General features: G+C 43.2%; 1 protein-coding gene across 1 annotated transcript in view; it reads left to right on the top strand.

Annotated features, from left to right (window-relative positions):
• Positions 1-952: 952 nt before the first annotated feature.
• The window catches only part of LOC134949880 (cytochrome P450 2C5-like), a 32017-nt gene continuing 5023 nt past the window's right edge, over positions 953-27946 (top strand). The window contains exons 1-3 of the mRNA XM_063938579.1: positions 953-1004; positions 1950-2111; positions 15593-15742. Coding sequence (XP_063794649.1) covers positions 953-1004; positions 1950-2111; positions 15593-15742 — 364 coding nt within the window. The remainder of the gene's footprint in view (positions 1005-1949; positions 2112-15592; positions 15743-27946) is intronic.

Genomic DNA, 27946 nt, shown 5'->3' with positions numbered 1-27946 from the left:
TTTCTGGCTCTGAGAAGCCATGGAGAGGGCAGCAGGAATGTATAGAATTCTGTATACACAGCAGATTTCCTCTTGTGAGATCAGACAGATTTAAAAAAAAGACTCCAACATCCACAATATAAGTTAGGTTTTGGAAGTTACTGTACTTGCAGAGGGACCTATAGTAGCAGTTGGTTGAGAGTGAGACATGTTTGAACTAAAGAGTGTAACGGTTTGCTTGGTGGGATTTGTTACCTTTATCGTAGTTCTCTTCTATGTGAAATATTTGTGGAGGAGAAGGACGATGCCCCCTGGCCCATTCCCTCTGGGAAATATTTTCCAGCTTCTGTCTGAGGGTCCAGTGCCAAGTTTAATAAAGGTGAGACTATTGAGATGTTGGGGAGGAAGGGGTGAGGGGACAATTGCAACTGTGTCAGTATACATGGAACATATTGCTTAAAATGATTTTCTTTTTAATTGTGATTATAAATAAACTAGTATATTTATTCATTAATATACAATATATATGTAGCAATGTGTGCACTCCACATACAGTAACTCCATTGCTACAGTTTATTTTTCTTGTATATTTAATATGTATTTTTCATTTTAGATCAGTAAATTCATGAATATTTTATTGACTTCAATAAAAAATTGTTATAAAAAAAATACAAAATAAATGTACAGGTATAAAAAAGATAGTTTCAATGATCATTTGTTCAATTATGTGCACTTTTTTACCTTTATAAAAATTGAAAAAAATAAAAAATTCACACAATTTTTTTTTTTAAACATAAACTTTTCAGACCGGTTTGGAAACCACAAAACAGTGATATGAGTAGAAACTTACATTTTACCAAAGAGTATTACTTATCTCCCCACACTGGGATCCTCCAACAAGCCTGGACATGGGTAAACAATACCCACTACCCCTCTTAGCACCACAGTGTGCACCTCTGAATTCAGAGGCAGGATGAGTGAGAGAAGAGGAATTCTAATGAAGGACAAGAACAGTATAGACAAATGTATGTAAATACAGCTCTTACAGACCTGCAAAACAATCATATATTCCTGTTTGGAGCTGTTTTCAACCTGTAATAGGCCAAATGGAAAAATATGATGATGATGATGATGATGATGACTCATAAGCAAGGCTTGAATTTCTGCCAATGTGGAGTTGCATTCATCTTGAGATGTTAATGGCTCTACATATGTTTGCAGAAGTTAACTTTACTTCTGTCAGCATTCTCATTTCTTGGACTGGATGTAATGAAGTCTGAGTTGGCTGGAGGTGCGAGTTCCCGGCCCAACTCTGATTTTTTTTTTTTAAAGCAACAATCATTTACAAGGCATGGTTTTGCCTTGTACATGATTGCCGCTTTAAAAAAACATTTGAGTTTGATCAGGAACTCGCACTTCTGGCCAACTCGGAATCAAGTTTATGTCCAACTTTGAAGAAGCTCCTTAGCCTGCATTTAACAGATTACAAATGCGTTCACTCAGGGGTCTATTTACTAAGCCTTGGGTGGAGATAAAGTGGATGGAGATAAAGTAACAGCCAATCAGCTTCTAACTGCCATGTCACAGGCTGTGTTTGAAAAATGACAATCAGGAGCTGGTTGGTTGGGACTTTATCTCTGGCCACTTTATTTCCATCCAAGGCTTAGTAAATAGACCACTCAGCAACAAAATGGCAATCATTTTGCAGGGCAGTATTTTAGCATGTTGTGAAATGACCCTTAATGAGTGCAGTTCACTAGGGGTCAAAGGTTGTTGCTATTTTTTACAATCCCCATTTAGTCTTGGCTTGTTCAAATAAACAATATACAGTAAAGATAGAAATGTACTATTCTGAATATGTTTTATTACTTAATGGACATACTGTACTGTAGATTCAGCCCACCATAATCACTCTACTAAGGAGTTTGCAAAACATTAGAACTCATGTAGATGTGCCTGATATTCAACAGATGGCGAACAAGTTTCGACCAGTTTACACTGTACACTTTGGCTCAGACCCACTGTTATTGTTGTTGGATACCAAACTGTAAAAGAGGTATTGATTGACCTTGGAGATATTTTCCTGGGTAGAGGAACTATTCCTGTATTCGAACATGTTTATAACAAGAGTGGTAAGTGAAATCACAAACTACTACTAGATAATATAAAATGGTAACAGTCTTTTTGTTACTGATGTTGTACTTAGGGTTGATGCTACATTCTGGGGACTGCCCAAATTATAGTAGTGGAGGAGGCAACTAGCCTTGAAGACTATGCACAAGTATACAGGGAGAATTTTAGTCAATTTTTAACCAACCGATATAAAGAAATGATTTTACTTGGTATAAATACAAAATAATTATTTGAGTTGGTTGGAGGTGTGCCTGAAGGCAAAGTACAGTGTCCAGAGTAAGCCACTAGTGGCCTTGCCGAACCCTCTAACATGGAGACTCTGCAAATTATTCCTGTTATTCTCCATGTATTCAGAATTCTTTATCTCCTACTCCATTACTTTTTCTGGGAAAAAAGACTGGTAGCAAATAAAAGTAATCACCATTAACATTAAATAAGTTACTGTCTGTTGAATGTGGTCATTCTACATTTGTGTCTAGATGGTCTACTATATATGTTAAATATAGCCCGTTTGCCCACTAACTGCTACAGTGCTCAATATACTAGATCCAGAACTGGGTGCAATATACTGTATTTTGTACACATCATGTCAACACAGATTTTATGTCTGCATGATTATTGTGCCCAGTGCAGCCCTGACTTACTTACTATTCAGATGTTGACACTGTGAACATGTCAACATTCTGCAGATGTCAAGATGTTCAATGATGTCACATCAACATTGTTGACATAACTCTTGACATCCTTGAAAAAGTCTGTTAGACAAAATGCATTGGAGGGATTTGTGACCTCTCTACAGCTACCATATTCATTCATGTGACATCACACTAGGGACCGCCAACTGCCAACTGCCTCCTGCTAGCTTCTTCATACTGATTGTGCTACAGCCGGCTTGGAGTGAGAAAATATGCAAGTGATACAGGACCTAGGGGGTCATTCCGAGTTGTTCGCTCAGAAAATTTCTTTGCATCGCAGCGATTTCCCACTTAGTGCGCATGCGCAATGTTCGCACTGTGACTGCACCAAGTAAATTTGCTATGAAGTTAGGTATTTTACTCATGGCTTTTTCATCGCTCAGGCGATCGGAGTGAGATTGACAGGAAGTGGGTGTTACTGGGCGGAAACAGGCCGTTTTATGGGCGTGTAGGGAAAAACGCTACCGTTTCTGGGAAAAACGTGGGAGTGGCTGGAGAAACGGGGGAGTGTCTGGGCGAACGCTGGGTGTGTTTGTGACGACAAGCACTGAACTGATCGCACTGGCAGAGTAAGTCTCGAGCTACTCAGAAACTGCACAGAGATGTCATATCGCAATGTTGCAAATCTTTCGTTCGCAATTTTAAGAAGCTAAGATTCACTCCCAGTAGGCGGTGGCTTAGCGTGTGCAATGCTGCTAAAAACGCCTTGTGAGCGAACAACTCGGAATGACCCCCCTAGATCCATCCCAGAATCAGTGCAAACTTCAGCACAGTGCTGTGCTTCAGTCGGCAGGGAGAGATAAAGCACACAAGAGGCACCATGGCTGGACTCCTCAAGGTATGGTGATATGGTAAATGAACTCCACTATGGGCCTTATTCATATTTGTAAGCACATGCAGATGCAGTTTTTCAGCCTATGGACTTGCTGATCATCTCAAGTGAAGCAGTCTCCCAGAAAATTATAAAGATGCCCACCGGAGCCATTGCAAAGTCCTCAGCAACTGCGTGCACATACCCAGCATTGATACAGAAACAATGATCATCGTTTCCCGTCCCCTGAGTGAGTCTATGGCCACACAGACTGGCCATGGCAGCAGCTGAATAAAAACCTCGAAAAAATCCATGACACATCAGCATTTTTGCCGCCACTCCTCATTACTTCCACCAAACAGTTCCTTCCTGTCAATCACTCTGTGAATAAATCCACATTGTCAGCAACATTGCAATAATACCATGGTGCATGCGCAGGGTGATGGCAGTGCACGGGCAGTCTACAAATAATCGCTCAATTATGTGAATACCAGAATTGTGTACAAATATGAATCAGGCCATAATGGGCTGCACAGATGGTGTAATGGTTAGCATTACTGCCTCGGAGCATGTTATGGGTTCGATCCCCACCATGGCCCTAACTGTATGGAGTTTGTATTTTTTCCCCGTGCTTGCATGGGCTTCTTCCGGGCACTCCGGTTTCCTCCCACAATCCAGAAAGATGCTGCTAGGTTAATTAGCTCCCAACAAAATTAATTGATGATTATACAATAGCTGTTGAAAATGCTACTTACCATAAATACAAAAAAAAATAAAAAATTATCATTATATGATACACTGACCACACCACACTAACCACACCAATGATTTGGACCAAATATAGATTGTGCTTACTGTATGTTACAGTATGTTCCTTTATAGATTTTCATATATTTGTTGTTTAATAAAATTTGATTGTAAATTACAATTGTATACAATATTCAATAAATCTTTTATGTGTATGTGGCATAATTAAGCCTCTGATCGTGAAAATAACGCTAATAAAAATGTGAATTTCTAAAACTTGACAACACAGTGAAAACAAATAGCTTAAAATACTTATCCTCTATTAATGTACTGTACAATCAACTGATAAAATCAATTTCTAATTTAAAATTAAGAGAGAAAGTATACCAGTTGATAAATTATGTATACTACTATCCACTAGCATCTATATTTCTTTCTAGGACACTGTATGGATCTTTAAACAACTGCCACAGTACAATTTTATTTTTTTTAACTACCATGTTATTATTGTCCTTTTTTCCTATTTTGTCTATAGTTTACGTTGCACTTTATGTCCTATTAGGATTTTTTTTTTTTTGTATGCAAGAAAATTCTTGTTGTACCTCATAATTAAAGCTTAGTAAAATTATTATTATTATTATTATTATTATTATTAGAGATGAGCGGATTCGGTTCTCTAAGAACTGAACCCTATCGAACTTCATGTCACGAGCCCTGATCCGAGCCCGGCTCGGGACTTCCCGCCGGACTCAGAAACCGGAACAAGGCAAAATGTCATCATCCCACTATCGGATTCTCGCGTTTTTTGGATCCCATATAAGGAGCCGCGCATTGAGGCCATTTTCACTCCTGAATTGGAGAGTGTAGTGAGAGGATGTGTCTCCGTCCTCAGTGTCTGTGCGGGAAAGTGGGGTGGCGATTCCAGTGCTGTCTTGTGCTGCTCAGTTCAGTGTATTGTTTTATACTGCATCAGTCCAGTCACAGTACTGGTGTCCTCTGCTGCAATATGTCCAGTGTAGCTGCATAAGTCCAGTGCAGTGTTGCTGTGTTGTCAGGGCCGGTGCAAGGTTTCTCAACACCCTAGGCAAAACTTTAGCCTGCTCCCCCCCCCCCACCCCCATGCTTCCACACCGGTATGTGGTTGATGCCGTACATATAGGAGTCTGCAACTGTGGGGGAGTGGGGGATAGCGGGCAACATGTAGGAGTCTGCAATTGCTGAAGGGGTGGTAGGCAAAAACACGACTGAGACTGCAATCGCGGCGGTGGGGTGCACGAGTCTGCCATCCAGGGGAGGGGTGAGACGGAAACATCCCAGAATCTGCAGTCGCGCCGGGGCGTAGGGGGGAGGTAGTCGGACACCATGACCTAGTTTGTAATCGCAATTTGTGCAGGGGTGTGTGTGTTCTGCGGCCATCATGCCCATTTCCACAATCACGGGGGGGGGGGGCATCATGGCCGAGTCCGCAATACACGAGGAGGATGCGGGGCAGGCATCATGCCTGAGACTGCAATTTGTGGAGGGGTGTGGGTATCATGCCCGAGTGTCTGTAATTTGTGTGGGGAGGGGGGTTGTGTGGGCATCTAGGGGCAAACGCAGGATTTGTGTGTGGGGGGGTTCCATATAAATGGGATAGACATATTATATATATATATATATATATATATACACTGTATTTCTATATATATATATATATATATATATATATATATTTAATATACATCATGTATATAGTAGTCGGTAAACAAAGACGGCGGCACTCCGGTCTATCACATGTAAAAGGCAAAACCATACCTTGCAAATGATTGACTTAAATTGACTTATCCACACAGGAGTTTGTGAATTCATTGATAGACTGGAGTGTGGCCGTCTTTGTGTACCATTTGTCCCAGCAAATGCAGTCTACACCTTACACAAGAGCAACTTGAGTGCTGGATTTAAGCCTTTATTTTACATATATATATATTTATATATATATATATATATATATATATATATATACATACATACATACACACAGTTCACACACACTGCTACATGTAAGTGAGAGCACGGCAAGTAAGGTATAGCAGCACTTGCTGAGGGGGACCCCCCCCTCCTCCCTTAAACAGATTCCAAGTAATTTAATGTTCAGGACAGTATCTCAGCTGAGCTGAGCACAGCAGGCATACCCCCTCCTCCTAACCTTTTGTTCCAGAGCTGAGCTGAGGAGACGAGTGTACTCAGAAACTGCAGCATTTCCCTGAACCAGGAACCTCCGTGGCTATCCTCTGTCACAACCCTTGACTGAAGCCTGATGGCAGCGCTGTGGTGTGGCAGCAGCAGGAGTCAGCCCTGGCAGGTGGGGGTATCTGAGAGACGTGTGCCAGTGACATCAGTAATTTGTGCTGATAGATTGGCGCGTAGGGGAGGTTTCCAAGTACTTGGAAACCCCCCTGCGTACGCGTATGGTAACATGCCCGAAACCTGTGTCCACAGTCGTTGGGTGGGGAAGTGCGGCCATCATGCCGTAGTCTGCAATCGCGTGGTGGCTGGGGGCGCATCATGCCCGAGTCCAAAATACAATTGCGTTGGTGGGGGGGGGGGAGGGTGCAGGCAACATGCCTGAGTCCTCAAGTGAATATATGTAAGAAGTTATCACGGGAAGGGGGGGACGGGTTGGGGGGAAGGGGCAGCATGTATTGTAAAGACAGCATTTTATCATCATCAGCGTATGGTGCCGCCCTCTAGTGGCCAGCGCTCATAGGCAGCTGCCTAAAGCTGCCTAGTGGTAGCGCCGGCCCTGTGTGTTGTCCTGTACAGTACAGTGTTGGTGTCCCTGTGCTGCCTTATAAGCCCCGTGAAACTGCCATATATTTCCAGTGGTACTGCTGCCGTATAAGACCAGTGGTACTGCCGTATATGTCCAGTGGTACTGCTGTATATGTCCAGTAATATTGCTGTATAAGTCCAGTGATACTGCCGTATATGTCCAGTGGTACTGCCAAATAAGTCCAGTGGTACTGCCGTATATGTCTATTGATAATGCAGTATATGTCCAGTGGTACTGCCGTATATGTCTAGTGGTACTGCAGTATAAGTCCAGTGATACTGCAATATAAATCCAATCCAGTGGTACTGCCGTATAAGTCCAGTGGTACTGCCATATAATTCCAGTGATACTGACGTATATGACCAGTTGTACTGCTGTATAAGCCAGTGATACTGCTGTATAAGTCCAGTGGTACTGCCATATAATTCCAGTGATACTGCCGTATATGTCCAGTGGTACTGCCAAATAAGTCCAGTGGTACTGCCGTATATGTCTATTGATAATGCAGTATATGTCCAGTGGTACTGCCGTATATGTCTAGTGGTACTGCAGTATAAGTCCAGTGATACTGCCATATAAATCCAATCCAGTGGTACTGCAATATAAGTCCAGTGGTACTGCCATATAATTCCAGTGATACTGACGTATATGACCAGTTGTACTGCTGTATAAGCCAGTGATACTGCTGTATAAGTCCAGTGGTACTGCCATATAATTCCAGTGATACTGCCGTATATGTCCAGTGGTACTGACATATAAGTCCAGTGATACTGCCATATAAATCCAATCCAGTGGTACTGCCATCTAATTCCAGTGATACTGCTGTATAAGTCCAGTGGAACTGCTGTATAAGTCCAGTGGTGCTGCCATATAATTCCAGTGATACTGCCATACATGTCCAGTGGTACTGCCGAATAAGTCCAGTAGTACTGCAGTATAAATCCAGTCCAGTGGTACTGCCATATAAGTCCAGAGGTACTGCCGTATAAGTCCAGTGGTACTGCCATATAATTTCAGTGATACTGCCATATAATTTCAGTGATACTGCCATATAAGTCCAGTGATACTGCCGAATAAGTCCAGTGGTACTACCATATACGTCCATTGATACTGTTGTATAAGTCCATCGATACTGCCATATAAGTCCAGTGGTGCTGTCCTGTGCTGTATATTATTTACTCCAAATAAAGGGGTTATTAATATTTAATCCAAATAATTTTTACAGGGTTTGCCCTGTGTGGTTTAGGGGTATGCTCTTCTGTGCCGCATATTGTTGTATAACTCTGTCCAAATAAAAGGGTTATTAATATGCAAATCATTGTGTGTGTGTGTGTGTGTGTGTGGTAAAGGGGTACACTCTCCTGTGCCATTAAAATTGTGCATGTATTGCATCTGGGCAAATTCCAGCATGTCCCATGTTTTGCACATACAATTAATTTGGTGGTGCATAATGTTTTCAGAAATGACAGCGGCGTGCAGGAGATCCTGTCGGTGGCCCAAAAAATTGCGGGCCACTTTCGACATTCAGCCACTGCATGCCACTCCTAGATGGGCCAGGTGTTTGTGCCGCACACTTGTGTTGCTTAGCTTAGCCATCCAGCGACCTTGGTGCACCTCTTTTTCTTCTTTGCATCATGTGCTGTTTGGGGACTAGTTTTTTAAGTGCCATCCTGTCTGACACTGCAGTGCCACTCCTAGATGGGCCAGGTGTTTGTACTGCATACTTGTGTCCCTTAGCTTAGCCATCCAGCTACCTCGGTGCACCTCTTTTTCTTCTTTGCATCATGTGCTATTTGGGAACTAGTTTTTTTTAAATCTGCCATCCTGTCTGCCACTGCAGTGCCTCTCCTAGATGGGCCAGGTGTTTGTGATGCACACTTGTATCGCTTAGCTTAGTCATACAGCTACCTCATTGCACCTCTTTTACTTCTTTGCACGATGTGCTGTTTGGGGTCTAGTTTTTTTAAGTGCCAACCTGTCTGACACTGCAGTGCCACTCCTAGATGGGCCAGGTGATTGTGCCTCACATTTGTGTCGCTTAGCTTTGCCATCCATTTAACTTGGTGCACCTCTTTTTCTTCTTTGCATCATGTGCTGTTTGGGGACTAGTTTTTTTAAGTGTCATCCTGTCTGCAACTGCAGTGCCACTCCTAGATGGGCCAGATGTTTGTGCCGCACAATTGTGTTGCTTAACTTAGCCATCCAGCGACCTTGGTGCACCTCTTTTTCTTTTTTGCATCATGTGCTGTTTGGGGACTAGTTTTATTAAGTGCCATCATGTCTGACACTGCAGTCTCACTCCTAGATGGGCCAGGTGTTTGTGCCACATACTTGTGTTGCTTAGCTTAGCCATCCAGCTACCTCATTGCACCTATTTTTCTTCTTTGCATCATGTGCTGTTTGGGGCCTATTTTTTTAAATCTGCCATCCTGTCTGCCACTGCAGTGCCACTCCTAGATGGGCCAGGTGTTTGTGCCGCCCACTTGGGTCGCTTAGCTTAGTCATCCAGCGACCTCGGTGCAACCTTTTGGCCTAAAAAGAATGGTGTGAGGTGTTCAGAATAGACTGGAAATTAGTGGAAATGAATGTTATTGAGGTTAATAATACTGTACGATCAATATTATCTGCAAATTCTGTGATTTTAGCTGTTTTTGCGTTTTTTGCTAAAATCATCCAGATCTAAAACCAAAACCCAAAAGGGTGGTTTTGGCAAAACCAATCCAGATCAAAAACACGAGCGAGGATCCAGATCCAAAACCAAAACATAAAACATGAAAAGTGCTCGCCGCACATCTTTAATAATTATTATTATTATTATTTTAAGTATCAATTAAAATCTAAATTTCTGACAAATATTTCTTTAAATTAATTAACTATCTGAAAAAGGTTTTATTGCAATCTTCAAATTAACGGCCTACCACAACCTCAAAATCAATTTAGCTGAACCTAAATTAATTATCTTCTCCAAAACTAATCTGGACAGAAGATTATTGTTCATGAAGCAGAAATAATACCTATAGTGTAAACAATGTTTATAGTATACCTTTCACTCTTACCAGCTTGTTCTTGAATCATAATTTGTTATGGTTTTATGAATATTTTTGCATAGATAATTCCTCTTCTATCTAAAGGTAAAACTAAAATCTCCATTCATACTCTCCGCCCTTTCACAACTTCACTTGTTTAGTATTGTCCTTTATGGATCCCCATCTATGCATTTTCTCCAGTGAGTCCATCCTTATTATTATTATTATTATTATTATTATTATTATCCTTTATTTATATGGTGCCACAAGGGTTCCGCAGCGCCCAATTACAGAGTACATAAATACTCAAACAGGAAAATAGCAACTTACAGTTGATGACAGTATAGGACAAGTACAGGGTAAATAAACATAGTTACATCAGCAGATGACACTGGAATAAGTATCAGGTGGTAGAAGACTGCTGGATGTGGTACAGTTGAAGATTATTAAAGTAAGACAAAGGATAAGCACATGAGGGAAGAGGGCCCTGCTTGTGAGAGCTTACAATCTAAAGGGCAGGGGTAGACAGACAGGGGTGACACAGATGGGGTACATAGAGAATGTGGAACAGAGGGTTAGGAAGAGATATGGCTGGGTTTGGTGAAGAAGTGGGTCTTGAGAGCCCGTTTGAAGTTTTGTAGAGAGGTGAAGAGTCTGAGGGGGAGAGGTGGGGAATTCCAGAGAACTGGAGCAGCACGTGAAAAATCTTGGAGGTAGGAGTGGGAGGAAGTAATCCGTAGGCAGGAAAGTCATTGTGCATTAGCAGAGCAAAGAGGACGGGTGGAAGTGTAAAGGGAGATAAGATCAGAGATGTAGATGGGAGAGGAGTGGGTGAGGGATTTGTAAGCTAGTGTGAGAAGCTTGAAATGGATTCTGAAAGGGAAGAGGAGCAAGTGAAGGTCTAGTAAGAGAGGAGAGGTAGACCTAGTGCGTTTGGTGAAGAAAATGAGCCAGGCAGCAGCATTGAGGATAGATTGGAGTGGTGAGAGGTGTTTTTCAGGAATGCCAGTCAGGAGGAGATTACAGTAGTCCAGTCTGGAGATGACCAGTTAATGGATAAGAGTCTTAGTAGCATCTTGGGTCAGAAAGGGTCTGATCCTGGAAATATTTTTTTGGATTAAAACGGCAGGTTTGTGAGATGTGCTGAATGTGTGGTTTGAAGGAGAGAGAGGAGTCAAGGATTAGTCCAAGACAGCACACTTGGGGGCAAGAGGAGATAGTAGTGCCATCAATAGATAGTGAGATTGTAGGAGGTGAGGTTATGCGGGAGGGAGGGAAGATGATCAGCTCGGTCTTAGACATGTTAAGTTTAAGAAAGCCCTGGGACATCCAGGAAAAGGTAGCAGAGAGACAGTTGTAGATACGAGTGAGGAGAGCAGGGGAGAAGTCTGGAGAGGAAAGATAGATTTGGGTGTCATCAGCATAGAGATGATATTGGAAACCAAAAGAACTAATGAGCTTACCTAGTGAGGATGTATAGAGAGAGAAGAGAAGAGGACCAAGGACAGAACCTTGGGGTACACCTACAGTTAGTAGAAGTGAGGGGGAGGTGGAGTCATGAGAGGAGACAGAGAATGAATGGTCAGAGAGGTAGGAAGACAGCCAAGAGAGGCAGTGTCACGCAGACCAATGGAGTGAAGAATTTGCAGTAGGAGAGGATGGTCCAAAGTGTCAAAAGCAGCAGAGACATCAAGTAGAATAAGTAGAGAGTAGTGTCCCTTAGATTTAGCAGCATGGAGGTCATTGCATACTTTTGTAAGGGCAGTTTCAGTGGAGCGGAGAGGACGGAAGCCAGACTAAAATGGGTCAAGTAGTGAGTGTGAGGAAAGAAAGGAAGTAAGACGGTTGTAGACAATACACTCAAGGAGTTTGGAGGCAAAAGGGAGGAGAGAGATGGGTCGGTAGTTGGATAGAGTGTTTGGATCAAGGGTAGGTTTTTTAACAATAGGAGAGATGAGTGCATGCTTGAAGGAAGAGGGGACAGTGCCTGATGAGAGGGAGAGATTGAGAAGGTGGGAAAGATGGGAACAAGCAGAAGGAGAGAGGTAGCGGAGGAGGCGGGATGGGATAGGGTCAAGTGGGGAGGTGGTGAGGGGACAGGAACGAATGAGGGCCATGACTTCCTGTCCAGATGCATGGGAGAAAGATGTCAGAGTTGGTCGGAGGGTTGGGAGGGGTGGTAAGGGATGAGAGAAAGCTGGTTACTGATTGTCTGGTGTGATGTGATGTCCTTACGTATGGAGTCAATTTTGGATGTGAAGTAAGTGGCAAAGTCAAGAGCAGAGAGTGAGGAAGGGAGACAAGGTGGAGGTGGGCAGAGGAGTGAGTTGAGAGTGGCAAAGAGGCGTCGGGGGTTGGAAGACTGAGAGGAGATGAGGTTCTTGAAGTATGACTGTTTAGCAGGAGAAAGGGCAGCACTGAAGGATAAGAGCATAAGTTTGAAATGGAGAAAGTCTGCCTTAGAGTGTGATTTCCTCCAGTGTCGCTCAGAAGTATGTGAGAATTTTTGCAGATATCTGGTGCATTTGGTGTGCCAGGGTTGAGGTGTTAATTTGCGAGGGTGAATAGTGGTTGGTGGAGCAACAGAGTCAAGAGCAGAAGTAAGGGATGCATTGTATATGGAAGTGGCTTGTTCAGGGCATGAGAGAGAGAGAGAATAGGAGAGAGAAGTAAGTCAAATAGGGAGGAAAGGAATGTTACACTTAGTGATGGTAGCCTTGGGAGTTAGAGATGGGGAAGTCGCGAGAGATAGGCTAAAGGAGAGCAGGTGGTGGTCAGAGAGGGGAAATGGGGAATTGAAAAAATCAGAAATATCACAGCGGTGAGTGAAGACCAGATCCAGTGAGCTCCCATTCACATGGGAGGGTGAGAAGGTCCACTGGGAGAGACCGAGTGAAGAGGTGGGGTTAAGGAGTTTAGAGGTAGGGGATTGTGTGGGGATGTCAATAGCGATGTTGAAATTGTCTAGGATAATGGAGGGAATGTCAGAAGAGAGGAAGTGAGGAAGCCAGGATGCAAAGTTGTCGATGAATTTGGAAGCAACGCCAGGGGGGGGCGGTAAATGACAGCTACTCTAAGATGGACTGGTTGGAAGAGGCGTATAGTATGGACCTCAAATGTAGAGCATGTAAGGGATGGTTCTGGTGGTATGAGTTGGTAGGAGTAACTAGAAGGTAAAAGAACCCCAACACCATCCCCATGGCGACCCCCAGGTCGGGGTGTGTGTGTGAATGCAAGGCCCCCAGCATTGAGAGCAGCAGGAGAAGTAGTGTAAGAGGACGTAATCTACGTTTCACTAATGGCTAGTAGGTGTAGGGAGTTGGAAATGAAAAGGTCATGAGTGGGGACCAGTTTGTTACAAACAGATCTGGCATTCCAGAGGGCACAGGATAGGGGGTATGAGTTTGTGGGAGTGAATGAGATTATCGGGTTGCTGTAGCGATAAGGATAGATTAACTTTGAGGGCAGGGATGATGATAGAATGGTGATGGTGCGGGTGCCTGAGCTAGGAGGGGAAACTGCAGGAGGTGGGCAGGGAGGGAGGTCAGTGTTATGTGGATGGGGGTGTGGGGAGGTGACAGGGAAGGGAGGGATGGAGCAGGGCTGAGTTGTGGGGTAGCAGGACCATGGGGCAGACGTGAGTGAAAGTGGGGTAACAGGAAAGGAGCGGAAAGAATACAGAGAGATGGAGGGGAGACAGAGGAGGGGAGGGAGGAGGAGATGTAGGAGACTAGTGGGGAAGGATAAAGACACATGATTAGGTAGACACTGAGTGATGTGGGGAGTATAAGAAAGCCTTGACATAGTGTTTAGTAGGTAAATAGGTTGAGGGAAAGTGGAAGTAGGAGTGGAGGCTGTAAGGGATTCAGAGCCGAAGAATTGCAGAAATGCAGATGAGAAAAGCAGTGTAGGCTCAATGGGTGTAGATTTAGTATGAAATTAATCAGAGGTGTGCATAAAGTGGGTGTTGAAATGTATTTGGACCGTAAGAAATTAAGATTGTGAGGTTTAAGAAGCAATGATAATTGTTAGATTTTTTTAAGTGTTTGTAGGTAAGATTGCATTGGTGCAGCTGTGCATTAAAAACAAAATTACAAGAATACAGATACAAGCATTTGTTGGTGAAATGGATGGTTTGTGAAATGTCCAAGTAAGGTAGTTCTGTGCTATTTATTCAGATGCAACAATCAGGAAGTGAGTGATCTGAAGAGTAAGTAACTCACATTTATTATTAGTTCCGCTGGTTTCTTTGTTTTGTTAGATTGGGGTGCTTCTGTTTTCCTTCTTTTTCACTTCGAATGAACGCTGATGGAACGCTGCTCTTATGTGTCAATTTTATCACGCTTTGATAAAAATGCACGCTTCGAAAATAAATGCACAGCCAAACAGCTTTGCACAGCCTACACCATTGGATTTAAGTAGACACTCTCCCCATGCAGTCCTTACTTTCCACCTTTCTTACATCTTTATATTTACAAGGAATATCCTTGTATGTTGGTTTCTGTGCAATTTGCTCTCACTGGTCCCTCACAACTGGATCATTTTGTATTACTAGCCTTTAGATTAGTGCTCTAGTCTTGACTAACTTGTCTTCAAAATTAAATCCTATATCCTTGATTGCTTCTACCCTTGTGAAGCCCAATCATGACTACACGTGTACTGCCAAAAGGTATCAGCTCCTGCAGTTCTTCTGGTACCTAGCTGTCTTTAGCTACCTACCTATTTCAATGACTGACATGTTGCTGAAGCTAATATGTACATTGTGTTTTTATCAAGATGATGCCTATATTGTTTGTTTATGCTCTTTAAGGTGCTGATTCTGAGTCAGACATACTGTAGTCGTCCACATCTGTAACTCCATTCAAACATCACTACAAAGCCCTTACCTGATGTAAATCCATGTTTAGAAAGGTACAAGGACTGAGATGCCCACTGAGGTCCTGAAACACAGATTGGTGCATCTTTAAACACACCATTGGCTGCACCATTGATATTTTTGCCAGCCCTACAGCAGATACAGTTTCTCCATTAGTGTATGGCCTCCTATATGAGCACTTGAGCATTTTTGTAAGCAAACACCTTCTCTGTGTGAGAGCTAATCCACCTCCTTGTAACTGGCCAGGAACACTCACTACATTTGCAGTACACTTCTCCATGTGTGCCCCTGAAATGGCAACTGTACAGACACAATCGAGACGCATGCGTGGTGTGACTTTCATGCATGTGCAGCAGCAAAAAATAATTTCACTCTGTCTGGCATCAGCGTTGAATCCACCTTCGGATCAGGCCCTAATGTTTTGGGCAGAAGATTCATTTAAACTCTGACCTCTGTATTTGCTAATGAGCTTTGACCAGCAACCTGTACTTATATCAATATTCTGATATTTAGGGTTGACACTAATCAATGGAGAGGCCTGGAAGCAGCTGAGACAGTTCTCCTTCCTGACCCTTAAGGGTTTTGGCATGGGTAAAAAGAGCATAGAAGAACCCCTCCAGGAAGAAGCACAACAACTTGTGGAGTACTTCAGAAGCTCTAACAGTAAGTATACCATGTAGACCCCAAAGGCTATTGCTACAATATATTTGGGTATACATTTTGGATTGGCATAATAAAGGACAAAGAGATGGAATGGAATAAAAGAATAAAATCAATGTAAAAATGTAAACCCCAACAGTTCTCTATTATACTGTATATATAAACAGTTATTTGTATGAAATAACTGGTGCTTTACTGCACATGTAGATGTTATTCTAAAGAACAACAAAATCTGGTAACATACAGGAGCAAATGAACGAATATTGGAAAATGGAAAAATTGGTTAAATCAAATAGATTTAACCAACTTGCTGCACTACCATGTTTGTCAATTTTCCATCTATTTTTGTACCAACCAACCAACCAACCAACCAACCAACCAACCAACCAACCAACCAACCAACCAAACAACCAACCATTTCTGATTGACTTGTTTGTTTTGGTGCAAACTAAAAACCTACAGTAAATACAGTATTTTTTTTTGTAAATTCTGTTTATTAGATTTTGAATAGATAAATATTACATACAATCCAGAATAAGATATCAATATCACAAAGTGACTAGCGGAAATACCCCAGAAGGTCCCACACAATGAGATAGGTCCATCAGGACTTCAACTGCTACATACATTGGGCCAACAGTGGGGTCATTAATAAAGTATACCTTTACATAAGTGATATCTAAAATACATCCTGAACAAATAAACAGGGAAGTGGGGGAAACCAAAACACAGACAAGGGGAAGATAGGGAGGGAAGAAATAGGAAGGTATGAGAGAGAGGGCAAGCATCACAGATTGTCAACAAACATAAGTGGTAAAACGACAGCTGAGAGTGGTTTATGTGGAGGTGAGGGAGATATTTTTATGGAGAGAGTACTCGGTACGGTCAAATAGTGTAAATATGGAGTTTTGGGTCGCTGGATCGAGAGAGAGTATGAACAAGACCCATTTCTTATGGAATGTGACCGCTCCAGTGATGACATTAGACAAAGCAGATCTCCTGTTGAAATACATGAGTTGCAACATCTTTTGGTGTACTTCGGAGAGTGATGGGGAGGTGCGCGCTAACCAATGTGTTAGAATTATTTTCTTTGCAACTGTAACTATAACTGTCAGTAACGGGGTAAAGGCATATCTATTCAGGCCAAGATTCCAGCTCTTAAAGTCTGCCAGTAAGCAGGCAAGGGGGGTCGAGGATAGGTAAAAATTTGAAAATGTGCTTAATATAATTAAGAAGCTTGTACCAGAAGGTGTATATGCGGGCAATCCCACATGCAGTGAAGAAAGGAAGCGATAGCACAATGGCATTTAATACATTCAGCAGAGTTAGTCGGGTTGAAATGAGCATATTGTGCTGGTGAGATGTAGGCTCTGTGGAGTGTTCTAATATGAACCTCCTGTAAATAAGATGATTGGAGCTTCTTCAAGGCCTGAATAAAGTGATTAGTCATCTGGTCTGGTTGAATGGAATATTTCAGGTCTACATCCCAAGACCTTCTGACACCTTCCCATCATTTCTCCGAGCTACATGTAGTAAGGAGAGAGTATGATAAACTAATGTGATACCTTTTCTGTGCGCTGAGCACCATCAGAGGCTTCAATGGATCAGTGAGCGGAGAGGAGGTTCGTGAGGAGGTAGACCAGATAAGAGAAGAAAGGTAATGTCTCATTTGGAGGTACATAAAGAAATGGGTGTGTGGAAGCTCATAGGAGGCTACGAGGTCAGCAAACTGAGCAAAATTACCACCCGGGTCGAAGACCTTGGTAGAGTCGGACAGTCCCCTATCCCTCCAGAGCCGGAACAGGGCATTAGAAATAGAAGGTGGGAAAGCTGGGTTACCCCATAATGGAATAGAAGCAGCATATAACGGGTTCCTATTTAACCATTTGTTAACCCATCGCCATGACAGAAATATGTCCTTAAATAAAATATGTGTCTTTACCTGAGGGGGAAGGAGAGCAGGTGGTGTTAGGAACAAAGCGGCTGGGGAAAAGGGGTAAAAAAGGGCCTCATCGACACTTATATCTGTAAATGTAGTTTTGTCAGTTAACCAGTCAGTAACATATCGAAACATTATTGAGTGAGAATAAGAGGGGAGGTCTGGTAAACCCACGCCCCCCACTTTACGAAGGCCTATAAGTTTGTAAAGGGCAATTTTAGGTTTCTTCCCCATCCACAAAAAGTAATTCATCATCCTCCGCAAAGCCCCCAAATCATACCTATTCAATGAAACTGGTAGTTTTTGCATCACATAAAAGATTTTGTGGAATATTATACTTTGTATAGCAGCAATTCGGCCCAGAAGGGATATCGGGAAAAGTTTCCATCCTAGGAGTAGGACAGAGATCCTAGCAATGACAGGTGAAAAGTTTAGAGAGTAGAGTCGTGAAAGAGTAGATGGTATGTGAATCCCCAGATATTTAATGGAGGTGTTAGAGGAGCGAAATGGAAGGGAGGAGAGGAAAGGGGCTAAAGCAGTGTACGTGTTACCTAAACAATGTAGCTCCGTTTCAGAAATATTAATGCGGTAGCCCGCAATGGTGCCAAAAGAGTGGATCAATTCCAAAATAGCAGGGATAGAGCGCTTGGGGTCAGATACAAATAATAGCATGTCGCCAGCAAATAGTGACACCTTTAATTCCTTGTTACCAATTTTTATTCCGGTGAAAGTGGGGGAGGATCTGAGGGCAATGGCTAGGGGTTCTAGGGCCAGGGCAAATAAGAGAGGTGACAAGGGACATCCCTGCCTGGTGCCTTTTTTAATTTCGAAGGGAGCTGATAAAAGACCATTGCAGGAAATTTGCGGTTTAGCATTATAATAAAGGCATTTGATCAAGGAAATGAAATGAGGGGGGGAACCCAAATCTATCCAAGGTAAGGAATAGATGTTGCCAGTCCACATGATCAAATGCCTTCTCGGCATCTAGTGAAAGCAACAAGTTAGAGGCTAGGGGAGAGGCATCAGAAACAGAAATGGCAGAAAGAACTCGGCAAATGTTAATTTCGGAGTGGAGCCCAGATATAAAACCCGATTGATCCGGGTGGACCAAAAGGGGCATAAGAGGTTTCAGTCTATCAGCTAGTATTTTTGTAAGTAATTTGTAGTATAAATTTAATATAGATATAGGGTGGTAAGATTCTGGTAGTGACAGATCCCTGTCTGGCTTAGGCAAGAATTTGAGAGTAGCAGAATTAAAATGGGCTGGGGTTATAAGTGAGGACATCATAGAATTAAGGGCATTGACCAGGATCGGACTGACATGGGGAAGTAGGACCTTATAAAAGTCCCCACTAAAGCCATCAGGGCCCGGGGCCTTGTCAGACTTAGTATGGTGTATGGCCTTTTCCACTTCAGAGAGAGATATGGGTGCCATGAGCAATTCAGCATCACTAGGGGGCAATCAAGGAGGGTGGATGGATTCCCAAAATGAAGCATCAGTGTGAGAACCAGGCAAGGAAGACGGGGGTGAAGGAAGCGGGTCACAGTACAGACAACTATAAAATGCACCAAGGACATCAGCGAACTCTAAATCGGAGGTAGTAAACACGTCAGGGGCTTTGCGGAGAGGATGAATCACAGCGGATGAACGGATGCCTTTGAGGAGATTGGTGTGTAGTTTCCCGGTTTTGTTTCCGAACCTATGGAATTGGTAGTTGACCGAGAACATGTGGCGGTCACCCATAGATCCCATATATTCTTCAAAGTGTGTTTTGGATTGTAGATAAGATTGTCTATTGTTAGAGGACGGACATCTTTTATATTGTTGAAAACTAAGGGTAAGAGCTGACTGAAGTGATAAATATTTGGAGGTGTATTGCCATTTGGAATGTGCCACGAAGGAGATGATGTCACCTCTAAGAACCGTCTTTGCGGTCATCCAAAATAACATCGGATCTGAATCAAAGTGAGATCCGTTGAGTTGAACAAAATCCATCAAGGCCGACTCCAAACATAAGCAGAGATCAGGAGATTTGGCTAAGTATGAGGGAAACTTCCATAATCTAGGTGTGGGGGTAGAGGAGTCCAGAGTTAGGGTAGCCGTCACAACAGCGTGATCCAAGATGACAATCGGTGCTATAGAGGAGTCCGTTACAGAGGAGAATAGGGATCGAGAGATGAGCAGGTAATCTATACGTGAGAGGGTAGAGTGTGCGGCCGACATGCATGTATAGTCCCTGTCAGTAGGATGATGAGCCTGCCAAATATCAACTAATTGGAGGTGGTCTGAAAGTAAGGGAATTCCCAGTTTGGGTAAAGGGTGAGTGGAAGGGGGGGTGCCGGATTTATCTAGAAACAGGGATGATACCAGATTGAAATCCCCACCAATGATAATGGGCATATCTAAGTAAGGGGTGAACAGACCAACCAATTTTTGGAAGAAAGATTTTGAGTATGTTGTAGGGGCATATATGTTCCCAAGAATCAGTGGTTTACCCTTCACTGTCAGGGATGCGATAACATAACGGCCGCCCGGGTCGTGGACAGTCCGGGACACAGTATGGGGTATATGCCGCTTAATCAGAATCACCACCCCCCGGGCTCTGGAGGAATAAGGGCTGGAGGCTGCCACTGGCCAACCCAACATAGCTAGCTTGGTCACTTCCAAGGGGATCAGATGGGTTTCCTGTAATAAAGCAATGTCGACATTCTGCTTATTAAGATAAAGAGGTACCTTTCTCCTCTTAGCCGGTGAGTTGAATCCTCCCACGTTCCACGTCCCTATTTTTACTTCAGACATAGTGCAGCAGGTGAAACAGAAAGGCCATTCATCTCTCTAGGTGTACTCGACGTGATGGAATCAAAAAGGGGGAGGGGGGAGGAGAATAAGGCTTCTACACACAATACCCCCTAATGACAATGTGAAAAAACTTTTTTTGAGATTTTTGAAAATGTATTAAAATTTAAAAATTAATCATAGAAACATAGAATTTGACCACAGATAAGAACCACTTGGCCCATCTAGTCTGCCCCTTTTTTTTATCCTTTAGGCAATCTCAACCCTTTTTGAACCTTAATTCTTTGTAAGGATATTCATATGCCTATCACAAGCATGTTTAAATTGCTCTACAGTCTTAGCCACTACCACCTCTAATGGGAGGCTATTCCACTTATCCACTACCCTTTCTGTGAAGTAATTTTTCCTTAAATTTCCTCTGAACCTCCCCCCTCCAGTCTTAGTGTATGTCCTCGAGTTCTAATACTTCTCTTCCTTTGAAGAATGTTTCCCTCCTGAACTTTGTTAATACCATTGATATATTTGAAAGTTTCTATCATGTCTCCCCTTTCTCTTCTCTCCTCCAAACTACATATGTTAAGATCTTTTAGCCTTTCCGGGTAAGTTTTGTGATGTAGACCATGCACCATTTTAGTTGCCCTTCTTTGTACACTCGCTAATGTATTTATATCCTTCTGGAGATATGGTCTCCAGAATTTGACACAGTATTCCAGATGGGGCCGTGCCAATGACCTATACAGTGGCATTATCACTTATTTTTTCCTGCTACTGATTCCACTCCCTATGCAATCAAGCATCTGACTTGCCTTTCTCATTGCTTTGTTGCATTGCTTTCCTGCCTTCAAGTCACTTGAAATAGTGACCCCTAAATCCCTTTCTTCCTCAGTAGTTTCCATTATAGTACCCTTGATACTATATTTAGCCTTTGGGTTTTTGAGACCCAAGTGTATGACTTTGCATTTTTAAGCATTAAACTGTAGTTGCTATGTTCTTGACCATCTCTCAAGCCTACATAGGTCATCAATCATTTGTTTTACCCCTCCTGGTGTGTCTACCCTGTTGCATATCTTTGTATCATCTGCAAAAAGGCATACCTTCCCTTCAATACCATTTGCAATGTCATCAACAAAGATATTAAAGAGAACTGGACCAAGTAGAGATCCATGGGGTACTCCACTGGTAACAGTTCCCTCTATCGATTGCACTCCATTTACTACAACTGTCTGTTTCCTATCCTGCAACCAGGTTCTTATCCATTTAACCATTTTATAATCCACCTTGATGCTTTCAAGTTTATTTAGCAGTCTGTGATGTGGGACAGTGTCAAATGCCTTACTGAAGTCTAGATATTCTACATCTACAGCTCCCACTTGATCTATTATTTTCATCACAGAGTCAAAAAAGTCAATAAGATTTGTTTGGCATGATCTCCCACCAGTAAATCCAGGCTGCTTTGGATCCTGTAAGTTGTTTGATTTAAGATATTCCACAACTTTCTTTTAATAGTTTTTCCATTACTTTCCCTACTACTGATGTAAGGCTTACTGCTCTGTAGTTACTTGCTTCTTCCTTGCTTGCTTTCACTTTTGTGCAGTGGAACTACATTTGCTCTTTTCCAGTCCCCTGGAATGGCACCTGTATTTAGTAACTGGTTAAATAATCTGTTAAAGGTGTAACCAGCACATCTTTTAGCTCTATGAGTATCCTTGGGTGTATTCCATCTGGTCCCATTTATCCACTTTTAGTTTTGAAAGTTCTGTTAGGTCCTTCTCCTCTGTAAATGTACTTTCATCTACCTTATTTTTATGAATGTCCTTGCAACTTAACTGTGGCCTCATCCTTTCTTCTGTAGTAAATACTGAGCAAAAATAATTATTTAGGTGATCTGCTATTGCCTTGTCTCCCTCCACCAAATGCTCACTCTCTGTCTTAAGTCCTATTATTCCTCCATTTGATTTTCTCCTTTCACTCATATACTTAAAAAAGGTTTTGCCCCCTTTATCTACTGACTGGTAGAGATGAGCGGGTTCGGTTTCTTTGAATCCGAACCCGCACGAACTTCACTTTTTTTTTCACGGGTCCGAGCGACTCGGATCTTCCCGCCTTGCTCGGTTAACCCGAGCGCGCCCGAACGTCATCATGACGCTGTCGGATTCTCGCGAGACTCGGATTCTATATAAGGAGCCGCGCGTCGCCGCCATTTTCACACGTGCATTGAGATTGATAGGGAGAGGACGTGGCTGGCGTCCTCTCCATTAGAATAGATTAGAAGAGAGAGAGAGAGAGAGATTGTGCAGACAGAGTTTACCACAGTGAACAGTGCAGTTGTTGTTAAGTTAACTTTTATTTAATATATCCGTTCTCTGCTATATCCGTTCTCTGCCTGAAAAAAACGATACACAGCAGTCACACAGTGTGACTCAGTCTGTGTGCACTCAGCTCAGCCCAGTGTGCTGCACATCAATGTATAAAAGCTTATAATAATTGTGGGGGAGACTGGGGAGCACTGCAGGTTGTTATAGCAGGAGCCAGGAGTACATAATATTATATTAATTTAAAATTAAACAGTGCACACTTTTGCTGCAGGAGTGCCACTGCCAGTGTGACTAGTGGTGACCAGTGCCTGACCACCAGTATAGTAGTATATTGTTGTATACTATCTCTTTATCAACAAGTCTATATTAGCAGCAGACACAGTACAGTGCGGTAGTTCACGGCTGTGGCTACCTCTGTGTCGGCAGTCGGCACTCGGCAGGCAGTCCGTCCATCCATAATTGTATAATTATATACCACCTAACCGTGGTATTTTTTTTTCTTTCTTTATACCGTCGTCATAGTCATACTAGTTGTTACGAGTATACTACTATCTCTTTATCAACCAGTGTACAGTGCGGTAGTTCACGGCTGTGGCTACCTCTGTGTCGGCAGTCGGCAGGCAGTCCGTCCATCCATAATTGTATTATAATATATACCACCTAACCGTGGTTTTTTTTTCATTCTTTATACCGTCATAGTGTCATACTAGTTGTTACGAGTATACTACTATCTCTTTATCAACCAGTGTACAGTGCGGTAGTTCACGGCTGTGGCTACCTCTGTGTCGGCAGTCGGCAGGCAGTCCGTCCATCCATAATTGTATTATAATATATACCACCTAACCGTGGTTTTTTTTTCATTCTTTATACCGTCATAGTCAGTCATACTAGTTGTTACGAGTATACTACTATCTCTTTATCAACCAGTGTACAGTGCGGTAGTTCACGGCTGTGGCTACCTCTGTGTCGGCACTCGGCAGGCAGTCCGTCCATCCATAATTGTATTATAATATATACCACCTAACCATGTTTTTTTTTTCATTCTTTATACCGTCATAGTGTCATACTAGTTGTTACGAGTATACTACTATCTCTTTATCAACCAGTGTACAGTGCGGTAGTTCATGGCTGTGGCTACCTCTGTGTCGGCAGTCGGCAGGCAGTCCGTCCATCCATAATTGTATTATAATATATACCACCTAACCGTGGTTTTTTTTTCATTCTTTATACCGTCATAGTGTCATACTAGTTGTTACGAGTATACTACTATCTCTTTATCAACCAGTGTACAGTGCGGTAGTTCACGGCTGTGGCTACCTCTGTGTCGGAACTCGGCAGGCAGTCCGTCCATCCATAATTGTATTATTATAATATATACCACCTAACCGTGGTTTTTTTTTCATTCTTTATACCGTCATAGTGTCATACTAGTTGTTACGAGTATACTACTATCTCTTTATCAACCAGTGTACAGTGCGGTAGTTCACGGCTGTGGCTACCTCTGTGTCGGCAGTCGGCAGGCAGTCCGTCCATCCATAATTGTATTATAATATATACCACCTAACCGTGGTTTTTTTTTCATTCTTTATACCGTCATAGTGTCATACTAGTTGTTACGAGTATACTACTATCTCTTTATCAACCAGTGTACAGTGCGGTAGTTCACGGCTGTGGCTACCTCTGTGTCGGCAGTCGGCAGGCAGTCCGTCCATCCATAATTGTATTATAATATATACCACCTAACCGTGGTTTTTTTTTCATTCTTTATACCGTCATAGTGTCATACTAGTTGTTACGAGTATACTACTATCTCTTTATCAACCAGTGTACAGTGCGGTAGTTCACGGCTGTGGCTACCTCTGTGTCGGCAGTCGGCAGGCAGTCCGTCCATCCATAATTGTATTATAATATATACCACCTAACCGTGGTTTTTTTTTCATTCTTTATACCGTCATAGTGTCATACTAGTTGTTACGAGTATACTACTATCTCTTTATCAACCAGTGTACAGTGCGGTAGTTCACGGCTGTGGCTACCTCTGTGTCGGAACTCGGCAGGCAGTCCGTCCATCCATAATTGTATTATTATAATATATACCACCTAACCGTGGTTTTTTTTTCATTCTTTATACCGTCATAGTGTCATACTAGTTGTTACGAGTATACTACTATCTCTTTATCAACCAGTGTACAGTGCGGTAGTTCACGGCTGTGGCTACCTCTGTGTCGGCAGTCGGCAGGCAGTCCGTCCATCCATAATTGTATTATAATATATACCACCTAACCGTGGTTTTTTTTTCATTCTTTATACCGTCATAGTCAGTCATACTAGTTGTTACGAGTATACTACTATCTCTTTATCAACCAGTGTACAGTGCGGTAGTTCACGGCTGTGGCTACCTCTGTGCCGGCACTCGGCAGGCAGTCCGTCCAACCATAATTGTATTATAATATATACCACCTAACCGTGGTTTTTTTTTCATTCTTTATACCGTCGTCATACTAGTTGTTACGAGTATACTACTATCTCTTTATCAACCAGTGTACAGTGCGGTAGTTCACGGCTGTGGCTACCTCTGTGTCGGCACTCGGCAGGCAGTCCGTCCATCCATAATTGTATTATATACCACCTAACCGTGGTTTTTTTATACCACCTAACCGTGGCAGTCCGTCCATAATTGTATACTAGTATCCAATCCATCCATCTCCATTGTTTACCTGAGGTGCCTTTTAGTTCTGCCTATAAAATATGGAGAACAAAAAAGTTGAGGTTCCAAAATTAGGGAAAGATCAAGATCCACTTCCACCTCGTGCTGAAGCTGCTGCCACTAGTCATGGCCGAGACGATGAAATGCCAGCAACGTCGTCTGCCAAGGCCGATGCCCAATGTCATAGTACAGAGCATGTCAAATCCAAAACACCAAATATCAGAAAAAAAAGGACTCCAAAACCTAAAATAAAATTGTCGGAGGAGAAGCGTAAACTTGCCAATATGCCATTTACCACACGGAGTGGCAAGGAACGGCTGAGGCCCTGGCCTATGTTCATGGCTAGTGGTTCAGCTTCACATGAGGATGGAAGCACTCAGCCTCTCGCTAGAAAACTGAAAAGACTCAAGCTGGCAAAAGCACCGCAAAGAACTGTGCGTTCTTTGAAATCCCAAATCCACAAGGAGAGTCCAATTGTGTCGTTTGCGATGCCTGACCTTCCCAACACTGGACGTGAAGAGCATGCGCCTTCCACTATTTGCATGCCCCCTGCAAGTGCTGGAAGGAGCACCCGCAGTCCAGTTCCTGATAGTCAGATTGAAGATGTCAGTGTTGAAGTACACCAGGATGAGGAGGATATGGGTGTTGCTGGCGCTGGGGAGGAAATTGACCAGGAGGATTCTGATGGTGAGGTGGTTTGTTTAAGTCAGGCACCCGGGGAGACACCTGTTGTCCGTGGGAGGAATATGGCCGTTGACATGCCAGGTGAAAATACCAAAAAAATCAGCTCTTCGGTGTGGAGGTATTTCACCAGAAATGCGGACAACAGGTGTCAAGCCGTGTGTTCCCTTGGTCAAGCTGTAATAAGTAGGGGTAAGGACGTTAACCACCTCGGAACATCCTCCCTTATACGTCACCTGCAGCGCATTCATAATAAGTCAGTGACAAGTTCAAAAACTTTGGGTGACAGCGGAAGCAGTCCACTGACCAGTAAATCCCTTCCTCTTGTAACCAAGCTCACGCAAACCACCCCACCAACTCCCTCAGTGTCAATTTCCTCCTTCCCCAGGAATGCCAATAGTCCTGCAGGCCATGTCACTGGCAAGTCTGACGAGTCCTCTCCTGCCTGGGATTCCTCCGATGCATCCTTGCGTGTAACGCCTACTGCTGCTGGCGCTGCTGTTGTTGCCGCTGGGAGTCGATGGTCATCCCAGAGGGGAAGTCGTAAGCCCACTTGTACTACTTCCAGTAAGCAATTGACTGTTCAACAGTCCTTTGCGAGGAAGATGAAATATCACAGCAGTCATCCTACTGCAAAGCGGATAACTGAGTCCTTGACAACTATGTTGGTGTTAGACGTGCGTCCGGTATCCGCCGTTAGTTCACAGGGAACTAGACAATTTATTGAGGCAGTGTGCCCCCGTTACCAAATACCATCTAGGTTCCACTTCTCTAGGCAGGCGATACCGAGAATGTACACGGACGTCAGAAAAAGACTCACCAGTGTCCTAAAAAATGCAGTTGTACCCAATGTCCACTTAACCACGGACATGTGGACAAGTGGAGCAGGGCAGGGTCAGGACTATATGACTGTGACAGCCCACTGGGTAGATGTATGGACTCCCGCCGCAAGAACAGCAGCGGCGGCACCAGTAGCAGCATCTCGCAAACGCCAACTCTTTCCTAGGCAGGCTATGCTTTGTATCACCGCTTTCCAGAATACGCACACAGCTGAAAACCTCTTACGGCAACTGAGGAAGATCATCGCGGAATAGCTTACCCCAATTGGACTCTCCTGTGGATTTGTGGCATCGGACAACGCCAGCAATATTGTGTGTGCATTAAATATGGGCAAATTCCAGCACGTCCCATGTTTTGCACATACCTTGAATTTGGTGGTGCAGAATTTTTTAAAAAACGACAGGGGCGTGCAAGAGATGCTGTCGGTGGCCAGAAAAATTGCGGGACACTTTCGGCATTCAGGCACCACGTACAGAAGACTGGAGCACCACCAAAAACTACTGAACCTGCCCTGCCATCATCTGAAGCAAGAAGTGGTAACGAGGTGGAATTCAACCCTCTATATGCTTCAGAGGTTGGAGGAGCAGCAAAAGGCCATTCAAGCCTATACAATTGAGCACGATATAGGAGATGGAATGCACCTGTCTCAAGTGCAGTGGAGAATGATTTCAACGTTGTGCAAGGTTCTGATGCCCTTTGAACTTGCCACACGTGAAGTCAGTTCAGACACTGCCAGCCTGAGTCAGGTCATTCCCCTCATCAGGCTTTTGCAGAAGAAGCTGGAGGCATTGAAGAAGGAGCTAACACGGAGCGATTCCGCTAGGCATGTGGGACTTGTGGATGCAGCCCTTAATTCGCTTAACAAGGATTCACGGGTGGTCAATCTGTTGAAATCAGAGCACTACATTTTGGCCACCGTGCTCGATCC

The sequence above is a fragment of the Pseudophryne corroboree genome, chromosome 8 (assembly GCF_028390025.1).
Source record: "Pseudophryne corroboree isolate aPseCor3 chromosome 8, aPseCor3.hap2, whole genome shotgun sequence".
Classification (NCBI taxonomy): Eukaryota; Metazoa; Chordata; class Amphibia; order Anura; family Myobatrachidae; genus Pseudophryne; species Pseudophryne corroboree.
The sequence above is the reverse complement of the archived record's forward strand: the minus strand, read 5'-3'. Positions and strand labels throughout refer to the sequence as shown.